The 22,200-nt window shown below is 38.4% G+C and overlaps 1 protein-coding gene across 5 annotated transcripts in view; it reads left to right on the top strand.

The window, feature by feature from the left end:
* Positions 1–22,200, top strand: part of CCDC30 (coiled-coil domain containing 30) — a 176,464-nt gene that overhangs the window by 42,524 nt on the left and 111,740 nt on the right. For 2 of the 5 annotated variants that reach the window (XM_034962696.4, XM_055094519.2), the window contains exon 6: positions 13,785–13,910. The exons of 2 other annotated variants lie outside the window; for them this stretch is intronic. In XM_034962696.4, coding sequence (XP_034818587.2) covers positions 13,785–13,910 — 126 coding nt within the window. Of the gene's footprint in view, positions 1–13,784; positions 13,911–16,488; positions 16,627–22,200 lie in introns of all 5 variants that reach the window. One more of the 5 variants, XM_034962698.4, reaches the window with a different exon arrangement.

Here is a 22,200-nt window from a genome sequence, read left to right as displayed (position 1 = left end):
ATCTTTTCAATTATGTGGAAGTCAAAATGTGGAGTTATAAACCAAAGTTACAATAATACTAGCTTTTAGACCAATAATTTTCTTAAATATATTCTTTCTTAAATCATGTAGACAATAAAAAGTGGAGTTACAAACCATTGTTACAATATTACTTTTTTTTCTTTTTTTTTGAGATGGAGTCTCACTCTGTTGCCCAGGCTGGAGTGTGTGATTTTCCCACCTCAGCCTCCCGAGTAGCTGGGATTACAGGTGCACACCACTACACCTGGCTAATTTTTGTATTTTTAGTAGAGACAGGCTTTTACCATGTTGGCTAGGCTGGTCACAAACTCCTGACCTCAGGTAATCTGCCCACCTCAGCCTCCCAAAGTGTTGGGATTACAGGCATGAGCCACTGCACCCAGCTAGTACTGGTTTTTATAATAGCCGGTGTATTTACTTTTACTGAGATCTTTATTAATTTCATATGGCTTTGGGTTGTTGTCTACTGTCCTTTCATTTCAACCTGTAGGTCTCCTTTTAGCATTTCTTGAATAGCAGGTATAATGTAAACAACTTTACAGCTTTTCTCCCCCAGACATACCTAGGAATGTCTTAAATTCTGTCTCATTTCTGAAGGACCAGTTTTGCCAGATATAGGATTCTTGACTGACAATTTTTTCCTGTTAGAATTTAGAATATTTCAGCCCACTGCCTTCTAGTTGCCAAAGTTTCTGAGGAGAATTTTGCTGTTAATCTCATTGAGGATTCCTTGTGTGTGATAAGTTGCTTCTCTCTTGCTGCTTTCAACATTTTCTTTTGGTTTTGTCTTTCAACGGTTTGATTATAATGTGTCTTGGTGTGGTCGTCTCTGAGCTCATCTTATTTCAAGTTGGTTGAGCCTCTTGGTTGTTTGTATTCATGCCTTTCATCAAATTTAGGAAGTTTTCACCCATTATTTCTTCAAATAATCTCTCTGCCCTCTCTTTCTTCTGGGACTCCCCAATGTGTATGTTGGCCCACCTGATGATGTCCCACAGCTGCCTTAGGCTCTGTTCACTTTTCTTCAATTTTGTTTTGTTGTTATTGTTCCTCAAACTCAGTAATTTCAATTGTCGTATCTTCAGGTTCACTGATTATTTCTTCTGCCTGCTCAAATTTGCCTTTGAATCCCTATAGTGAATTTTTTTATTTCAGTTGTACTTTTCAGTTCTAGACATTCTTTTTGTTTCTTTTTAGGTTTTCTATCTCTTTACTGATATTTCTGTTTTGTTCATACATTATTTTCTTGACTTTCTCCATGTGTCCATAAGCTCCCTTAATATAGTTTTTTAAAAGTCTTTGTGTAGTAGATCTGCCATATGGTCTTTTTCAGGGACAGTTTCTGTTGGTTTTGTTTTCTTTTTTTTTTTTTAAGTTTTAAATGGGCCACACCTTCATGTTTCTTTGTATTTTTTTTTCTTGAAAAATTGAACATCTGAATCTAATGTGGTAACTCTCGAAATCAGATTCGCCACCCTCCCAGGGATTGCTGTTTTTGCTTTATTTTGTTTTGTTTTTTATTGTTGTGGCATTAGCCTGATATATAAGCTTAAGGTCTTCTGGAGTCTTTTCTGAGTGTGTGCCTTTCCCTTATCATATGCAGTGGATTTTCCAGTTTCCTCTCTATATGCAGTTGCTGTCAAATGTTCTGCTCTTTAATGACTGGCTTCCAAAAAGGGAAAAAGAGAAAAATTAAGGAGAGAAGAAAAAGGATGCTAGCCCTTTGAATCTCCTGAATGTCACCTCTGCCAGAGGGGGAGGGGCTTGCAACAATGGGTGGAGGTGCAAAAACAATGGCCACCTGACTCTGTCTGTACCTACATGAGCGAAAGCAGCAATCACCCATCACAACACAAATCCCCAATACTTAAAGGAAAGCATCCTTGTTGTCCATTTTGACTCCCACACGTTGCATGCAAGCTGTTCCAGGAACTCATGCACACTGCCTGCCACAGGGGTGGAGGAGAGGAGATGGCTGCTGCAGGGCTAAGAGCTTAAACTGATAGAAATTAACAGCAATTTACCATCCAACCCTTTCTCTAGAAGTTTCAAGCCTTTAATAGACTCCAGAGTTCAAAAATATTCGTATCAGACAGATGCCACCAGCAGGATTATTGTTTAGGTGGAGAGACAAATTTCTGGTGTTTCCTGTCATCTCTCCTGGCCTTCATTTTTGAAGAATGTTTTCACTGGATATAGAATTTTAAGTTGACTTTCTTTTAACAATACTTTATAGATATCATTCCTTTGTCTTCTTGCTTTCATAGTTTTTGACAAGCTCATAGTCATTCTTATCTTTGTTTTTCTATATTTACTATTTCTTTTTTCTCTGGCATTTATGAAATTTTTTTTAGCAGTTTGATTACAGTTTCTCTTGGTTTTCTTAGTACTTATCTTGCTTGGGAGTATTTGAGCTTCTAGATTCTGTGAGTTTATAGTTTTCCTCAAATATGGAAAAAGTTTAGCCATTATTTCTTCATTTCTTCAAAATTTTTTGTATTGCTCCACTTCTGTGAATCCAACTACATGTGTTTTACATCCTTTGGTATTTTCACAAAGGCTCTGTTCATTTTTTCCCCAGTTTTTCTCTCTTTGTTCTAGTTTGATAATTTCTATTGTTTTCAAGTTCACTCATTTTTTTTCTGTAGTGTTTATTGTGTTTTTAATCCCATCCCATGAATCACTCATTTAAAGTGTTGAAAATTTTATCTCTAGAAATTTCATTAGTTCTTTTTTGAATATCTTTTATCTTTTATTCATTAGGTCTCTTAAAAAATACATTGTCACTTCTAGGTCTGTTTCTATTCACTGATTTTTTCCTAGTTGTGTTGCACTTGTTTCTTTGAAGGTTTAATAATGTTTTACTGGATATTGGACATTATGAATTTTATATTGTCAAGGACTGAATTTTATTGTCTTGCTTAAATAATATTAAACTTTGTTTTCACAGTAGGTTAAGTTACTTGCTGAATAGCTTAATTCTTTCTGGATTGTTTTTAAGCTTCCTTAGGGCAGATTTATAGGAACTTTTATTCTAGGGCTAGAATAGTCCTACTCTTATGGTGTGACCCTGGGTGTTCAATAAGGACTCTCTGATCTAGCTGGTCAGAACTCAAACATCTCCCAACCCTGCTGACCTCTGAGCATTGTTCTTACAGCTCTCTCATTGTTCTTTGCTTATCTTTGTGGAGTTTTGCCCTACTCATGTGTGGCTCAGTATTCAGGAAAGACTTGAAAAACTGCAGATTTCTGCAGTTCTTTTCTCTGTGTGGCTCCCTTTTCTGTGGTACTCTATCCCACGTATTTCTGCCATTTCATCTTTCTGAACTCCTTTCTCTGTCTCCTCAATTCCACAAGATTGCTATGCTCTATACAGGATTTCCCTCATATCACCACACTCTAGAAAGTATTTCAAGGCAGAAATCCCTGGCAATTGTAGTGTCACCTAATTTCCACCCATCTCTAGTGGAGTAAAGTCCCCTAATGTCTCTTGTCAAGTGTCTGAGAAGAGTTGTTTTATAAGTTTTTTTCCACTCTTCCACGTGTAAGGGTGAGGAAAATCTCATCCTCATTATTCCGTCATGGCCCTTTTTTTCTTTTTCCATGACCTGTTTTTCATGTCTATTTTTTTGTTGGAGGGTTGGGTTTTGAGGTCGTTTTCTTCTCGCTGAGTAATTTCTAAGTTCTGGCTCATTTTGTCAAATCATACAAATGATATCATCCCAGAACTATCTCTGCTTGACTACCTGAATAATTCATATCATTTTCCCAGGCCTTGTTTTTATTTGGCTCTCTTTTCCAGGTGCTAAAGAAATTGATCTTTTAAATATGGATCTCCAAGGTTTTTGTCCTCTGTATCAGAGGGAATGACTCTCTAGACTTAATGTTCTGTGGTTTAAAATCAATTTTTTTTAATTTTTTACGTGAATACACCAAAATTTATCTACCCTAATATTGTATCTCCTTCAGTACAGTTTTCCTGGGGTGCTTTAGTCATGTTTGCCACATGCATTGGATAAAAACTATTTTTAAATTTTTCTTTACAAATTGACTGCATAGTTACATAAGATAGTTTGTCTTATAGAATGAAACTTCCCCCAAACTGTTACACAAGTAAATTTTCAAATTTGTCTCTGAATATCTGAACATATTAACTGTTCCCCCTAAAAATCAACCTTTCCCAGAAAGATGATTACTTATTATCTGGGTTTGTTTTTGTTTTTGTTTTTTTGTGTGTGTTCACCATTTCAGAGGTGATTTTAAACATGGATTTCCAACATACTTTGTGTTCATCATTTTTCAAAATAACTACTCTGAAGGGTGTAAAGCTGACCAGGAGGGTAACCTGAAAATAAATACATGTGTTTCTAGTAAAACTTCTTGCAAGTATAAGGATTTGGGTCAATACATAATGTCCTCTGACTGCCTCAGTACTTGTTGTACACCCCTACTACAGAGCTGATAACTTTACAGGGTAACTTATCTGCTTGCATATCTGTGCTTTCCCACTGTGACAATCTACTAGGATAGGACCACAGGGGTATTTGTAACACAGAAAGATGTGATCAAGCAACTTTAGTTTAGATGTTGGGAGCACACTTTGGAACCAGTCTGCCTGGGTTCACATCCTAGCTCTTTTCAACTACATTGTGACCTTGAACACATTACTTAGCTCTCTGTCCTTAACTTCCTTACCTGTAGAATGAGAATAATAATGTCCCTAGGACTCAGCAAAGAATGAAGGCATATTTTGTACTCAGTAATCATTGAGTGAATTAATGAGTAAACATACAAACAAATCAATAAGAAGAAAGGTGATTTTATTTAACAGGATAACATTTTCTTTAGAATTACTGAAGGAAACTATTGTACACATGCAACACTACAGTTTTTAAAAGGTCAAATTTTTCAAACAAAACATAAAGAAAAGCAGACTGAATCTCTTATGCAAATCTCACTAACCTCCCATTCTTCCTTCCCACATTCTAGGAAAAAGATTAATGATGTTGAGTATTGCTCCTTCCTGTGGTGTCTGGGAAGGAGGGTAGTTGTGTTTTCTAATCTTTTAACCTCATCTTCTCTACTCTTTCTTTTTTTTTCTTTTTCTTTCTTTCTTTCTTTTTTTATTTTTTTGAAACTGAGTTTTGCTCTTGTCACCCAGGCTGGAGTGCAATGGCGCGATACCGACTCACTGGAACCTCTGCCTCCCGGGTTCAAGTGATTCTCCTGCCTCAGCCTCCCGAGTAGCTGGGATTACAGGTGCCCACCACCACGTCCAGCTAATTTTTGTATTTTTGGTAGAGATGGGGTTTCACCACATTGGCCAGGCTGGTCTCGAACTCCTGACCTCAGGTGATCCACCTTCCTTGGCCTCCAAAAGTGCTGGGATTACAGGCATGAGCCACTGCGCCCGGCCTCCTCTACCTTTTCTAGTGGCAATGAAGTCTAGAACAAACCAGTTGGAACATAGAATAGGTGTGCTAGCTCTGATAAGTTGTCTTCCAAAAGAGAAATATTTTTCCAAAGACTACCTATGTGAGAATGGCTTAAACTCTGACTTCTTTTTTCTTTCATGGTGACCACAATTGTGGCCCACACCTTGCTCTGTCATTCATATATCCGTGTGAAGGAGGCTTGATATGGGAAGCAGGCCCCAAGATGAACATAGAATTTCAAGAGTTATTGAGGGGGCATCTGTGAAGTATAAAGGTAAGGAGCAGACATGGCCAGGGAAAGCCTTCAGATCACAATGCAGGTCTGACATCTGTTAAATGAGAGGGAGAAAGAAGGAAGATTGATTGGGTAGGAAGAGCCTCAAACTGTAGTGTAGCTCTGAGAAAGTCTCTGCCAGCCCAACAGACGATTTTGGAACATTGATAACCTGTAGAGGAATTACACATTGGGCAGAATTGGGTGGGCCTTAATATTCCCACCATGCTCAGTCATTCACTGGAGGCTACCTGGGAAGAGAGGCAAGTACTTTTTTGAAGGGAGGTATCAGTGGTGTACCTCCACATGGCTGTCTGTATCGTAGAACTTATGCTTGGAGAAGATCGTTGGAGAATACCTGGTTAATCTACCTCCCTCTTTGACAAATGTTATCTGTGACATTCTGGATAAATGAGCATCTGTTTTATTTCAAAAGATGTTCAGAAAAGATCACACGGTTTTCCCTAACGTTTAACATTAAGTACCAGAATTGTGTATGTGTGTCTAATCTCAATCCTCTAAGCTGTGATGTAAACCAGTTTTCTTTTCCTTGTCATCGAGACTGAAGTTTGTGTGGATTTCTAAAATTAGAAAATAAAGCTTTATATTGACTCTAATAATCCTTTCACTTACATCATCCCACATAAAGCAAGCTGGATTGGACTAATGAACACTGTAAATATTTCTTCTTTTTAAAGATGTTAGCAAGTAGAAATCTTTAAAACTGGAAAATGAGTTGCTGCGGTGGCTCACGCCTGTAATCCCAGTACTTTGGGAAGCCAAGGTGGGCGGATCATAAGGTCAGGAGTTCGAGACCAACCTGGCCAACATGGTGAAAATACAAAAATACTAAAAATACAAAAATTAGCTGGGCGTGGTGGCGGGCGCCTGTAATCCTAGCTACTTGGGGGGCTGAGGCAGGAGAATAGCTTGAAACCAGAAGACAGAGGTTGCAGTGAGCTGAGATCATGCCACTGCACTCCAGTCTGGGTGAAAGAGCAAAACTCCATCTCAAAATAAATAAATAAATAAATAAATAAATGGTCTCAGTTAGTAATAATCAATTAGAGTTAAATGACCTTCTAAAATCATTTCCTAAAGAAAGATTTTGCCTTCCAAGTTCTCTCTTAATCTTTCATGAAGGAAAAGCCTCAAGATTTCTTGATGGTGTTTGGCAGCCAGGTGATGGTGATAGCAACAAGTATTAACTGAAGGATCATTTTCAGCATAGGAATTAAGTGAACTGAGTGCTGTAGTCAGCAGGTAAGGAGTAACAGCCCATTCCCATTAACTTGTTTCCAGACCTTGACCTAGTAATATGCTATTCCTGGCATGGGTTGTTTCCTTCAGTCATTCCTTCCTTATCGCTGACTACAGTAGTTCCCTCTTATTTTCAGTTTCGCTTTCCACAGTTTCAGCTACCTGCAGTCAACTGCAGACTGAAAATATTAAATGCAAAATTCCATAAATAAGCAACTCATAAGTTTTAAGTTGTGAACCATTCTGAGTACCATGATGAAATCTTACACTGTCCTGCTGGGATGGGAATCATCCCTTCGACCAGTGCACCTACAACATACACACTGCATACCCATTAGTCATGGGCATTAGTCAGCCTGCTCCTGACATGCAACCATGGACATCATCATGGCTCAGTGATCCAAGATCACTCAAAGCAGATGACTCTACTTTTCAAGTATCATCAGAAGGTCAGTAGTAGTCTAATGCCATGTCATAATGCCTAAGTCATTCACCTTCACCTCATTATTTAGGCATTGTGCCATCTCACATCATCTCAAGAAGGATAAGTACAGTACAATAAGATATTTAGAGAGAGACCACATTCACATAACTTTTATTACAGTATATTTTTATTATTATTGTTGCTAATCTCTTACTATGCCTAATTTACAAATTAAACTTTATCTTAGTTATGTATACATGGAAAAAACAGTACAGTTGGCTCTTCATATCTGTAGGTTCCACATCTCCCAATTCAACCAATCATGAGTTGAAAATATTAAAATAAAAAATAACAATACAACAATAAAATAATATAAAATTTAAAGTATAGAACAGGCTGGCCATGGTAGCTCACTCCCAGCACTTTGGGAGGCTGAGGTAGGAGGATTGCTTGAGCCCAGGAGTTTGAGACTAGCCTGGGAAATATAATGAGACTCATCTCTCAATTTAACATTTTAAAAATAGTGTAACAACTATTTACATAGCTTTTACATTATATTAGGCATTGTAAGTAATCTAGAGATGATTTAAAGTATATGAGAGGATGTGTATAGGTTATATGTAAAATACTATACCATCTTATATGAGGGACTTGAGCATCCATGGATTTTGGTATCTTCAGTGATCTTGGAACCAATCTCCCTCAGATATCAAGGGAGGACTGTATAGAGGGTTTGGTACCATTGGGAGTTCCAGGTGTCCACTGGAGGTTTTGGAACATATCTTCCAAAGATTAGGGGGACTGCTGTACTTTATTTTCTGTTTCTTACAAAAAGGAAGTAAAAAGATGGTGGTATTGTTTGGATTTGTGTTCCCACCCAAATTTCATGTCGAATTGTAATATTAAAAACCCCAATGTTGGAGGAGTGGCCTGGTGGGAGGTGATTGGATCATGGGGGCACACCTTCCTCCTTGATGTTTTAGTAATAGTGAGTGAGTTCTCACGAGATCTGGTTGTTTAAAAGTGTGTAGCACCTCACCCTCTCTCTCTTCCTCCTGCTCTGGCCATGTAATACGTGCCTCCTTCCTCTTCCCTTTTTTGCCATGATTGTAAGCTTCCTGAGGCCTCCCCAGCCATGCTTCCTGTAGAGCCTGAGGAACTGGGAGTCAATTAGACCTCTTTTCTTTATAAATTACCCAGTCTCAGGTAGTTTTTTATACTATTATAAATGCAAGAATGAACTAGCATAGATGGTGTACTGGTTAACTTCATATGTCAACTTGACTGAGGTTTGGGATGCCCAGATACCTGATTAAACATTATTTTTGGGCTGGGCACAATGACTCACACCTGTAATCCTAGCATTTTGGAAGGCCAAGGCAGGTAGATCACTTGAGTCCAGGAGTTTGAGACCAGCCTGGGCAACATGGCAAAACCCCACCTCCACAAAAAAATACAAAAATTAGCTAGGCGTGGCAGCGCGTGCCTGTAGTTCCAACTACTCAGGAGGCTGAGGTGGGAGGATTGCTTGTGCCGAGAGACAGGGGTTGCAGTGAGCTGTGATCATACAACTGCACTTCAGCCTGAATGATAGTGAGATCATCCTATATATATATAAAATCTTCTGTTGGTTCTGTTTCTCCAAAGAACCCTGTCAAATACAGATAGAAACTAATATATGAGTCTCTTCAGTGTTGTAATGACTCTCCTGGGGGTTTGACATAACTTATTTTAACAGAAATTCAGAGAGGGTAGGTATTGTTCACCCTGATTTACAGATGAGAAAACCAAGATCACAGATTTGTAAAATGTGAAAGTCAAGATTTCAAATCTCAACCTAACTACAAGACCTATGTTTTGGCCGGGTGCAGTGGCTCATACCTATAATCCTAGCACTTTGGGAGGCCAAGGTGGGAGGATTGCTTGAGCCTAGGAGTTTAAGATCAACCTGGGCAACATGGTGAGACCCTGTCTCTTAAAAAACAAACAAAAAAAGACTTTGATGTTCCATAAATAGAAAGCTGTGGGTCTTCTACCTCCACATCAGTCAGAGAAATCTCCACTTCTGGGAACTCTGTAAAGGGCTTTTCCATAAGAATTATTCTGAAAATAAAGGGGAGAGGGGAGTCCTGTGACTTAAAAAGGAAAAATAATTTAGGAAATCATTCCCTTATATCAAGCACTCTTCTCAAGATGTAACTGTGTTCCTTACCCATTTCTCTATGGAGACAGACTTATCACTAAATAGACCATCTTAGTGCTGTTATTACACGTGTTCTCAGAGAACATGCTTAAAATAGAAGAAATGCTAGGTATCTGGTAGGAAAATAATAGCCACAATATATTGAGCATCTATCATGTGTCATGATCTGTTCTAGGTGTCTAACAAACATAATCTCATTTAATCTCAATAACAGCGTTAGAAATAGACCTTGGAGTTGTAAGGAAAATGAGCACTTAGATAAAGGATTTTTCAGCAAAGCAAATTTACTTTTGTGCAGGGGGGTGCCGCCCATATGGCTGGTCGTTATGAGAGCGTATACAATAAAGGAGGGTGAAAGTTTTTATTTATTTATTTATTTATTTTTTGAGACGGAGTCTCGCTCTGTCGCCCAGGCTGGAGTGTAGTGGCACCGTCTGGCTTACTGCAAGCTCCGCCTCCCGGGTTCACGCCATTCTCCTGCCTCAGCCTCCCAAGTAGCTGGGACTACAGGCGCCCGCCACCGCGCCCGGCTAATTTTGTTTTTGTATTTTTAGTAGAGACGGCGTTTCACTGTGGTCTCGATCTCCTGACCTCGTGATCCACCCGCCTCGGCCTCCCAAAGTGCTGGGATTACAGGCGTGAGCCACCTTGCCCGGCCAAAAGCTTTTAGTTTTGACGTAAATCTTGTCCCCGTGCCCTTTCCCCACTGGGTGGGGTTGGACTGTATAATTTAAGCTAGACTTGATTGGATAAACATTTAAACTTTTTTTTAGATCAGGTGGGCACGTAAGGGAGAGAGGAGCGAGAGGGAAGGGGTTGTCTGTGGCAAGTTAGAGAGTCAGTTTTTTAAAAAATAAGGAAAGGAATGTGAGCTGGTGTTGATAACGTCACTGGTGTTGTGGCATGCCTGGGCATGTAGTAAAAGCAGAAAGAAAGAAGAAGAAGAAAGAGAGGTGGAGGGGTATTGAGAATTAAAGAATAAAGGATTAATTAGGTTGGTTGAAGAGAAACCTTGTCATATTTTACACAGCCCTCCCCAGAGTAAGCAGGAGTATTCCCATTACATATTTGTGAGAACTTAAGGGAACTTGACCAAAGTAATAGTTGCAGCCAGGAGCTGATCCAGGTTTATCTGGCCCCAGGGCTCATTTTCTACACCATAACAACTCTTGGGGCAACTTACAGAGGAGATTTATATAGGGGACTTATTATAACTCATGAGGGCTACAGCATACCCAGCACTGAGCACATAAACCGCCTCCACCTACAGGTGATGACCAGGCAGTATTTTATTTTCTACAGTGCCTGCATTCATCTTTTCATTTGACTGTGCCTGTGAGAGGGTGCAGCACAACGCAAGCACACAGTGGGACGACAATAAAACTTGTCATACTATGCAGGGAGGCACAGTTTAGTTCAGAGCATTAGGTGATCCCCACCTTTCAGAGAGTAGAACATTGAAAGTGGAAAATTCTGAGCTGTTACACCATCTCCAGAGTCGTTGGTGGCTACCCATGCTAAGTCATTAGTCCTCTTTGCTTACTGCTGGCTGGCAGGTGAGGTAGGCTCCCTCAGCTACTCAGAGATCTCTGTATCCTATTGCTCATCTCTCACATTATTTATTGCCCCTTTCTTGTGTTTTTCTGCTTTAAACTTTGGTTACTGGGCTCATTAAGTATATAAATTGCCTAAAGGCATAACTATATTCAATGTGCCACGAATTATGGTAAATTTTAAATATATATTCTTTGGGAAAGCTATCTTTTAAAAATTATAGCATTGAAATACATGACATTCTTACTCTAGGAAAAGACAAAGAAAATGAGGGGGGGTTCATATTTAAGAGTTGAGATGTTTCTTCTACTTCGTACTGAAGCATCTCAGGTGCCATAAGGGTGGGGCTAAAGGAATTCTTGCCTTGAGTGTTGAATGCATCAGCATGTCATGTGTGAATCTGAAAAAATATTCACCAGTGCAGATGGTGGCTGATGGGAGAAGGTACTCTGGGAAAAACACATTTATTCTTCTCCATTTCCTTGTGCAGTGCTGCTAAGCTGACATGATTCTTGACTACATCTTTTGTCCATACCACTGGACAGGAGGAATTATAAAAGTTACACTAGGATTTTAGTATCCATTTTTCTAATAGCATTCCCCATTCTTTCTAACTCATCAGCTTGGGATTGTTATTTCTGTTTTATTGACATTAAACATAAGAAAGGTAAATTAGTAGTTTGATTAATTCAGAACAATCAGGATTCTGTAGTGTATTTTTCTAATACTTGTTCCCTTTGGCTCAGCTACCAAACAACAGCAAAGTCTCAAATCCATAATAAAGCAAATCTCTTAAGGATCCAAGACCAGATAGGAGGTGAAACTTGTTGCTAGGAAGCGATTTCAGGGCTACTACCTCAGAAGAAGATGCTTAAGAAATGTCGCTTTTTTTCAGTATTTTTTAAAATGACATTTTGTAACTGGTGATTTATTTAGATTGAGGCTTCCATGTTAGAGCCTGAATTATCAGTAACATAGGAAGATAGAAGAGAAACCAGTACAAAAGATCAAGAGACAAAGTACAAGATTTGAATGAGGTAAGAAAAAAGGGATAATTTTCAGTTACGTTTTCTAATAGAGGTAAGGCAGGCACCATAAGGATGCTCAAGAATCACTGAAAATAGGCAAAAGGAGAAAGCACACTTCTAGGAATGTACATCCTATGATTGTGACCAGTGGTTACAGAAAACCTTGCCAGGAGTACTCAATCAGTAAGGAGCCCATTTACTAATGTATTTAGGATAAACTGGTATGTTGAAATTATAAGGATGGTTTAAAGGTATTGCCTTACTAACGAATGAATGTAAAAATTTGGAACAATCCAATAATAATATAAACTGCCACTTACAGAGCATTTTCTATAAGTGAGGAGCCCATATATGTCCAGGCATCATTATCTGTATTTTTAATATGAGGAACTAAGGCTAAGAAAAGTGAGGTAACTAGCTCGGGATGCCATTGTTGGAAACCAGTAGAACAGGACTGGGAGGGCTGTTCCTACATACCACTCTGCATTTCGCAAGTTACAAAATATAGATGTGCCAATTTCAGCTGCTTCCTGACTGGCCAAACCAAATGTGCAATTAGTTCATTTGACAGGTTGGCTTTTACAATGGAGAGGGGTCGGCCGGGCACGGTGGCTCACACCTGTAATCCCAGCACTTTGGGAGGCCGAGGTGAGTGGATCGCTTGAGCCCAGGAGTTTGAGAACAGGCTGGGCAACATGGTGAAATCCCATCACTACTATATATATATAAATAAAATATATATAAAATATATATATAATATATATAAAATATATATAAAATATATATATTATATATATAAAATATATATAAAATATATATTATATATATAATTTTTTAAAAATTTAAAAAATAAACAATGGAGAGGGGTCTGCTGCTTGGTGATAGTGTGCTCATCAAAGAAATTGGCTCAGTTTTTGTTGTGTTCCTAAGTTGTATTTTGATCTCAATTTTATCTCCTAATAGGTTTTTGTACATAACAGAAAATTCACTTTGGCAAGGCTGAATAGAGTAGATATTAAAAGTAAGAGATTTAAGTTAGACTTGACTTAGAACCCCAGTACTGACTGTATGAACTTGGACAAATTATGTAACATATCTGAGCCTCACATGTCTCCTCTGTAAAAATAATGTAATAATAATTCCAATCTCATAGGGGTCCTAGAAAAACAAAATGAAATAATGCATCTAACATACTTACCATAGTCTCTGACATGTGGTAAGTCCTCAATATAAAGTAGCTGTCATCATTATGACTCCAATTTTTATTATTTTCAAATAATTTGGAAAGATTTCAATAATGCCTTATATTTGATAAGTGATTAAATTTTATAAAATACTTTCAAAATCACATTTTATTCCTACTGTGATGGCTATAATGTAGGTAGAACAAGTGTTACTACATTTTACCATTGTGTAAATTAAGGCTTAGAGAGAAAAACGTATCTTATGAGCTATAAACTAGTTTTCCTAGGTTCATAAATCCCCTGGATGATTTCATTATTGAGTTAGAAAGTTGTTATTATCAGAATTTGTAGGAAACACTGCTATTATATATAAAATTAATTATGTAAAATGCTTTTTACAGATCCTGAAAATGAGCCAAGAAAAAAATGAAATGTTTGAAAGTGAGTGGTCAAAAGAGAGAGAGAGAGAGAAGCAGTTGGCATCTGGTCTTGACACTGCAGAGAAGGCCTTGAAAGTTGAAAGTGAGGTATTACCATTCAGGAAGCTGTTTTCTTCTTGTTGTAGTTCTAATTTAGGGATTTCATGTTATCATTTTTAAATAAAGTATAACTGTATGTCTCAGCTTGGGCTGCCATAACCAAACACCACAGACTAGGTGGCTCAAAGAACAGAATTTTATTTTCTCACAGTTATGGAGGAGGGGAAGTCCAAGATCAAGGTGCCAGCCAAGTCAGTTCCTGGTGAGGGTTCTCTTCCTGGCTTGCAGATGGCCACCTTCTTGCTGTGTCCTCACATGACAGAGTGAGCAAGCTCTGGTGTCTCTTCCTCTACCTATAAAGGCACTAACCCTATTGGATTAAGGCCCCACCCTTATATCCTCATTTGACCTTTATCACCTCCTTATCAACCCTATCTATCTCCAAATACAGTCCATATTGGGAATTAGGGTTTCAACAATATGAATAGGGAGGGAGAGCACAATTCAGTCCATAGCACTATAGAATACGTGTTTCTATAATAATAATGGGGTAGCTCTGTTGTTTCTCCAAGCTGAGTTCTAGCACTAATCAAAGAGTCCTTTATTTAGCAGACGTTTGATTGTTGTAGTGTTCATAGAGTCATGGGCTTATTGCTCGTTTTAACTTCTTGTCCTGCCATCTTGGAAAGATCTATCAGGAGACATAATCAGCCTATATTATGAAAAGAGACCTGGAAGTGAGTTCATGGAAGTCTAAATCAGTAATTTAGAGGATAGTGACACTCAATCAGTTTGTAGTTTGCAGTGCCCCTAATCTCATCCTAATGACCTACAGGAATTTTCAGTGAAATAAGATAGGAAATCAATTATCATTTACCCTCTTCCTATGGTTTTGGGAGGCCACCCTCTACCTTCTTGCCTTTTTGTCTAAGCCTTTCTAATCAGCATTTACCTCCCACTTTGACTTCAAGGCTTTGGGAAAATACCAAGTAGCTCCTCTCCTAAAGTAAATTTTATGTAACCTATTCCCTTCATTGAGCACCACAGACTGACTCTCAACCCAAAGTCTTCCACCAGTCAATCAGTGCACATCCTGTGTCATCAATGTAAAAATCTGATAAAAATCTGCATTTAGGCTGGGCACGGTGGCTCACGCTTGTAATCCCAGCACTTTGGGAGGCCAAGGTGGGCGGATCACCTGAGGTCAGGAGTTCGAGACCAGCCTGACCAACATGGAGAAACCCCATCTCTCCCGAAAATACAAAATTAGCCAGGCGTGGTGGTGCATGCCTATAATCCCAGGTACTTGGGAGGCTGAGGCAGGAGAATCACTTGAACCCAGGAGGCAGAGATTGCAGTGAGCTGAGATCACGCCATTGCACTCCAGCCTGGGCAACAAGAGCGAAACTCCATCTCAAAAAAAAAAAAAAAAAAAATCTGCATTTAGCCAAAGTGTTTTCTCTTGTGGATATATATTTTTAAAAATCAAGCTGGGCACAATGGCTCACATCTGCAATCCCAGCACTTTGGGAGGCTGAGGCAAGAGGATCACTAGGAGCTCGAGACCAGCCTAGGCAACATAGTGGGACACTGTCTCCACACACACACACACACACAAATTAGCCAGGTGTGGTGGCATGTGTCTGTAATCCCAGCTACACAGGAGGCTAAGGTGGGAGGATCACTTGAGCCCAGGAGGTCAAGGCTTCAGTGAGCTGTGATCGCACCACTGCACTCCAGTGTGGGTGACAGAGGGAGACCCTGTCTCAAAAAAGAAAAAAAAAAGAGAAAGAGAAAAAAAATCAGAGGATTAAAGAAAACCCTGGTTAATTAAGTCACTGAATATAATTAAATAAGCATAATTTGTAGTTAGGAACACAGAGTTTAAGCTGTCCATCATGGCACCCTTATAGTACCAGGTACTTGGGAGGCTGAGACAGGAGGATGGTTTGAGCCCAGGAGTTGAGGACTATAGTGCACCATGATCACACCTGTAAATAGCTACTGCACTCTAGCCTGGGCAACATAGCGAGACCGCATCAATATAAATAAATAAATAAATAAATAAATAAATTTTTTTTTAAAAACCACAGAGTTTAAAGTCAGACAGATTTATGGATTTGGAATCTCAGCTTTATACTTCCTGGCTATGTGAATTTAGGCAGGTCACTTAAGATCTCTGAGCCTTACTTTCAGCAATTCCCTTATAAAGTTGTCAGAACATTAAAGGTAAACCACATAGCACTTTGTTCTATAAATGGTACTTCTAAAAAGATACATCTTAGAAACAGATAATATAACTATTGATAGTCATTGCAAGCATTGCCAAAGAATTTACCTGTATATAAGCCTTGATTAATGTAGGAAGGACTCTAGAAACTAAATCTTTCAACCTGTGAATGATAGAAACTAAGAGTGCTCAGTTTATTTAATTGATTTAATTGATTTAGGTAAACCTTGTTTTAACTACTAAGAAAGGCATCGGTCTGCCAGAAGGATAGGTTGGAATATTTAAAACAAAAAATTTGTCAGGACCATTTCAAGATTCATTCTTAAAAATATTATATCTTTTATGGGGGAAAATAGTCTTATTTTATTCTACTAAATGTCTTCATTTCTTAATCAGGAATTGCAAAAATCAAAGTCAGAGCTTATATGCCTTTATAATGAAGTTCACAATCTTCCAGGGGAATCAGAATGCAAAGACCATTTTTTAATAGCATGTGACCTGTTACAAAGAGAGAATTCTGAATTAGAAACAAAGGTGAGACTGAGTTAGGTATTTAAATGTTCAATATTTAACGTAGCTTTTATGAGGATAGGTTAAAAGGAAATTAATTTTAAGCAACAGATGATTTGGGAATTGGAGTTTCTTCTATTATTATAGCATAAATTGCCATATACTGCCATATACTGTGGATTATGAGTCAAGCTATATGTCAAGATAAATATTCAGACTTCAACCAGCACTTGGCAATTAGGATTAATCTGCAAATTTTTTTACTTTAAATCAGCTTCCCACCAACTTAATTTTTGGAGTACATATTATAATGTAAAATATTTATTTAAATGTCTTCAATTTAAAAATTTAGGATCAAAGCATCTTTCTATAATGTAAAAGATTTATTTAAATGTCTTCAATTTAAAATTTTAGGACCAAAGCGTCTTTCTCAGTTACACTGAAAATTGGGCTTAGAATTAGGAAAATGTTCAAATGTCCTGATTCAAGCTTGTTCCTTAAGTTTAAAAATGGCTTCCAGGGAGCCTAAGTTTAAAAATGTGCCCAGGAGTTAGAGGCTGTAGTGTGCTGTGATTGTGCCTGTGAATAGCCACTGCATTTCAGCCTGGGCAGCACAGTGAGACCCCATCTCTAAAAAAAAAAAAAGAAAAGGCTACCTGGCCAGGGCAAAGAATTCCCATCTAGTCCAATACTAGACTGAAAGGTTGCCTGTATAATTTCTAGAGTCCCACCTATTAGGTTATCACTGTCTCCTCCTGGCTGAAAATTCCTTTCCTCGATCACTCTTTTGACCTAGACTAAAGATTAAGGAGCAAAGTCTTGAATACAGCAGTTAAAATATATTAGGCTATATTTTAACACCATATGTAAGGTGAGTAACTAAATCAAAGCCTAATTTAACCTATGTGTAGTTATCCCAGAAAATCAGGAGCAGGTTGCTGAGGGATTGGGACATAGATCAGATAGCATGTGACATGGGAGGGAAAGGTCCAGAACATAGGGTTTGCTGCCTGGGAGAGTAGCTATGTAGAGCATAATATACAACTAAGCCTTTTTTGTGGGACCTTGTCAGCAAGGTAAGTTATCATCACGTTGTACAGTTAAAGGACCAGGCCTTTTAAAATATCATTGAAAAAGTTAACAACAGATGAGCTGAAATGAGAAGAATATAATATAAAATGAAGAGATCCAGATCTGCTCTTCTGGTAATCTGGGTCTCCTTTTTTCTTAAACTTTTTATGTTGAAATAATATCAGACTCACAGAAAAAATTATGAAAGTACAAAGACTTCCCATATAATTTCACTCTTCCAAATGTTAACATGGTATCGTGTTTACCTTATCATTGTCTCTCTTTCCCTCTACACACACACACACACACACATACACATACACACACACACACAGTTTTTTGTAAACTCTTTGAGAGTAAGTTGGAGACATAATCTCCTTTACCCTTAAATATTTCCATGTGGGTTTACTAAAAACAATAACATCTCCTATTACCACAGTACAAGTCTCAAAATCAGGAAATTGACATTGACACAATACTATTATCTAATCTATAGCTCGTATTCAGATTTTATTCTGATTCCCCTCTATAGCAAGAGAGTAACTTTTTTCCTAGTCTGAGATCCAACCCAGGATCATACATTGCATTTAATTGTCATGTCTCTATAGCTCCTTCAATCTGCAAAAGTTCCTCAGTCTGTCTTTGTCTTTTATGATTTTGATATTTTCGAAGAGTACTGTCTCAGTCAGTTTGGGCTGCTATAACATAATACAATAGACTGGGTAGATTAAACAACAAATATTTATTTCTCTCAGTTCTAGAGGCTGGGAAATCAAAGATCAAGATGTTGGCATATCTGGCATATTCAGTGTCTGGTGAGGGCATTCCTCCTGATTTGCAGACAGCTATCTTCTCATTGTATCTTCACATGGCCAACAGCAAAGAGAGAGAGAGAGAGTGCAAGCTCTTTCCTGTCTCTTCTCATAAGGGCACTACTATGATCATGAGGGCTGCACCCTCGTGAATTAGTTACTTGCCAATGTGTCCTCCTAATACCATCCCATTGAGGGTAAGGCTTTCAACATATGAACTTTGAGTCAACACAAACATGCAGTGCATAACAAGACCATTGATTTTGAAGAATGTCTCTTAATTTGGATTTGTCTGATGTTTTCTCACGATGTAATTCAGATTACCCACACTACAGAGATAATGTTGTATCCTTCTCAGTGTATTTTATCAGGAGACATGACATTTTTTGTTCTATTACTCATGATATTAACTTGGATCATTTGGTTAAGGTACTGTCTGCTAGATTTCTCCACTACAAAGTTATTACTTTCGCCTTTGCAATAGATAAATATCTTGTGGGGAGATACTTTGAGACTATGTGTTATGTTTCCCATCAAACTTTTACTCATTAAAAGTTTCTGTTTTGAATCTTTGATTTTTAAATTATATTCTAGTTTTTCTTCAGCATATAGAGTGCTTTAGACTTAAAGATAGTCTTGCTAAAGAAGCTGTATGTATTTGCTGAAGCCCACATTTTACAGGCTGTCATTTTTGTTTGGGTTACAACATCTAGACTCATACAGAATTTTAGAGCTGAAAGGAGTATGATCATGTAGGCCAACTCCTTCAGTTTACACATAAGAACACCAAGGCCCAGGGATATTAGATTGCTGCCAAGTTACATGGTGATTCTCAGCCTATGCTCTTTCTACCCTAGCCTAAGGCCTCAATCAGAAAGTGGAACCATAAGCTAAATTCTTATGCTACTTAAACATGGCTGATTATTAAACTGAGCTGTATCACTAAGATACAATTTTGGTAGGAAGAAGTCTGTGGAACAGAGTTGGTCCTGTTCCACAATATCCATGTCATGGAGGATCTGATGGCTTTAACTTTCTTTGTTATAAAGAATAAAGCTTCTACTCACTGAAGATATATACTACTTTGTCATGTGAGAATTCAGAATACCTAGAAAATGCTTTGTGTTAGTGTCACCATCCTTTGCAGAAACCCTCAGCAGCTTTCAGTTTGCTATAACATCAAATCTAAACTCCACTGTTTTATCCTTTTTTTTCTGAGATGAGGTCTCTCTATCACCCAGATTGGAATGCAGCGGCAAGATCATAGCTCACCTCCTCCTCCTGGCCTCAAGTGATTGTCCTGCCTCAGCCTCCCAAGGAGCTGAGACCACAGGCACATGGCACCACACCTGGCTAATTAAAAATTTTTCTTTAATAAAGACAGGGTCTCCCTATTTTGCCAGGGCCTTTCTTTACTTCTTAAGTGATTAACATTTATTATCTGTAATGTTTACATTTTTACAATGACCACAAAGATTAGTGATTAAGTAGCATTTTGGAATATTTTTTCCTGCTTACAAAAATAATGCAAGCTCATTAATAAAATTGTCTTTTACGTTCCTTTATAATCTGACCTCTCCCTTCAATCTTGCCTTATTCCTTCCGAGTAGCTGGGACTACAGGCACCTGCCACCACGCCCAGCTAATTTTTTGTATTTTTAGTAGAGACGGGATTTCACTATGTTGGCCAGGCTGGTCTTGAACTCCTGACCTCATGATCTGCCCACCTCAGCCTCCCAAAGTGCTGGGATTACAGGTGTGAGCCACCATGACTGGCCTTCTTTTTTTTTTTTTTTTTCCCCTCCTTCCCTCCCTCCCTTCCTTCCTACCTTGCTTTCTTTTCTTTCTTTCTCACTCAGTTGTCTTTCTCACTCACGCTGGAGTGCCGTGGCACGATCTTGGCTCATTGCAATCTCCACCTCACAGGTTCAAGTGATTTTCATGCCTCAGCCATCCGAGTAACTGGGGTTGCAGCATGTACCACCACACCTGGCTAATTTTTCTATTTTTAGTAGAGATGGGGATTCACCATGTTGGCCAGGCTGGTCTCAAACTCCGGCAATCTTGCCTTATTTCTGCAGCTCCTTACTTTGTAGCCTCTATTCCAATGAAATCATCCTCCTTACTTTCCCCCAAATTACTCTATACTCAGTTCTACGTCAGTGCCTTTGGCCATATTGCTCCCCATGCTTAAAATGTGCTATTTGTAGTCTCTTCTCTTATCTATATCTTCCCAACTTGAAAGGACTAGTTCAAGACCAACCTTCTCCCCTAGAAAGGTTATAGTCCATATGAGATTATATGGATTTTATGAGATTATAGTCCATTTTACACACTGTAGTTTCTCTTCAGAGAATTGAAAAGGCATAGGAAACCAAAGGGATCTCTTAAAGTAAACTTAAATTGATCTTTATAATTAAGTCCATTGTGTTCTTAGAATCAAACATGTAGAAGCTTTGCATTTTCAGACAGGCTCAGGATATGAATCAGGAAGGCTATTGTCTACCTTAGCACAATACTTTGATGGGGATCCATTTTCCTTTCTTATTTTTTATTCCATTCTATTTGTTTGTTTATTTGGGTACAGACACGGGGTCTTGCTATGTTGCTTAGGCTGGACTCAAACTCCTGGCCTCAAGCAGTCCTCCCACCTCAGCCTCCCAAAGTGCTAGGATTACAGGCATGAGCCACTGCGCCTAGCCCATCTTCCTTTCTTAGAATCATTCCCCACCCATCCTTTCTACTCCCTGAAGGAAATGTTTTTTCATTTTATATGAAGATACAGAGTAACCTTTCAGGAAAGGAAATCTTTAGAATCTGTTTATCAAAACAAAACAAAAAGGCTGAGCAAATGGTTTGCCGAATCACAAAAGGCAGTGATTCTCAAAGCATCTACTTACAGAATTACATGGGAGGCTTATTTAAAGTACAGATTTCCATCTCTGCCCCCAGACCACTGATAGTGAATCTTACTCAGGGTAGGGGCTACAATATAAGATTGCATTTTCTTTAACAAATATTTTATTTTTTATTTTTATTTTTGAGACAAGGTCTCACTCTGTCATCTAGGCTGGAGTGCGGTGGCCTGATCTCGGCTCATTGCAATCTCCACCTCCCAGGCACAAGCCATTTTTCCATCTCAGCCTGCTGAGTAGCTGGGCCTACAGGTGCACACCACCATGCCCAGCTAATTTTTCATAGAGACAGGATCTTTCCATGTTGCCCAGGCTGGTCTTGAACTCCTGGACTCAAGCAATCTGCCTGCCTTGGCCTCCCAAAGTGCTGGGATTACAGATGTGAGCCATAGCACCCGGCCAAGACTGCACTTTTAATAAATTCTTCAGCTGATGCTTTTATATCATAGTGGTTTGAGAACCACTATGGAAGAAAGTTCTTCTCTGTAAGATATATCTAATATTCTTATAGATATAGAAGATATCTCCATAAGATATATCTAATATTCTTTCTAATGTTTTCTGGCAGCAATATATTTTTGTTTTTATTATATATTATTGCTTTTATGAATCAATGAAGTATATTCAAAACTTGAAAACAAAAATGTGTGGTGATCGTGTAAAACTCTGTAGATCACATATTTGTGCTTGTTAAAAGGTATAACCAAATGCTAAACAGCACTCTGAGAACCCAACCCCAGAGACCAAAAATACCTTTAAAAAAAAAAAATGGGAATTTACATACCCTTATGCCTATGGTT

The sequence above is a fragment of the Pan paniscus genome, chromosome 1 (genome assembly GCF_029289425.2).
Source record: "Pan paniscus chromosome 1, NHGRI_mPanPan1-v2.0_pri, whole genome shotgun sequence".
Classification (NCBI taxonomy): domain Eukaryota; kingdom Metazoa; phylum Chordata; class Mammalia; order Primates; family Hominidae; genus Pan; species Pan paniscus.
This window is presented reverse-complemented; position numbering and strand designations above follow the sequence as displayed.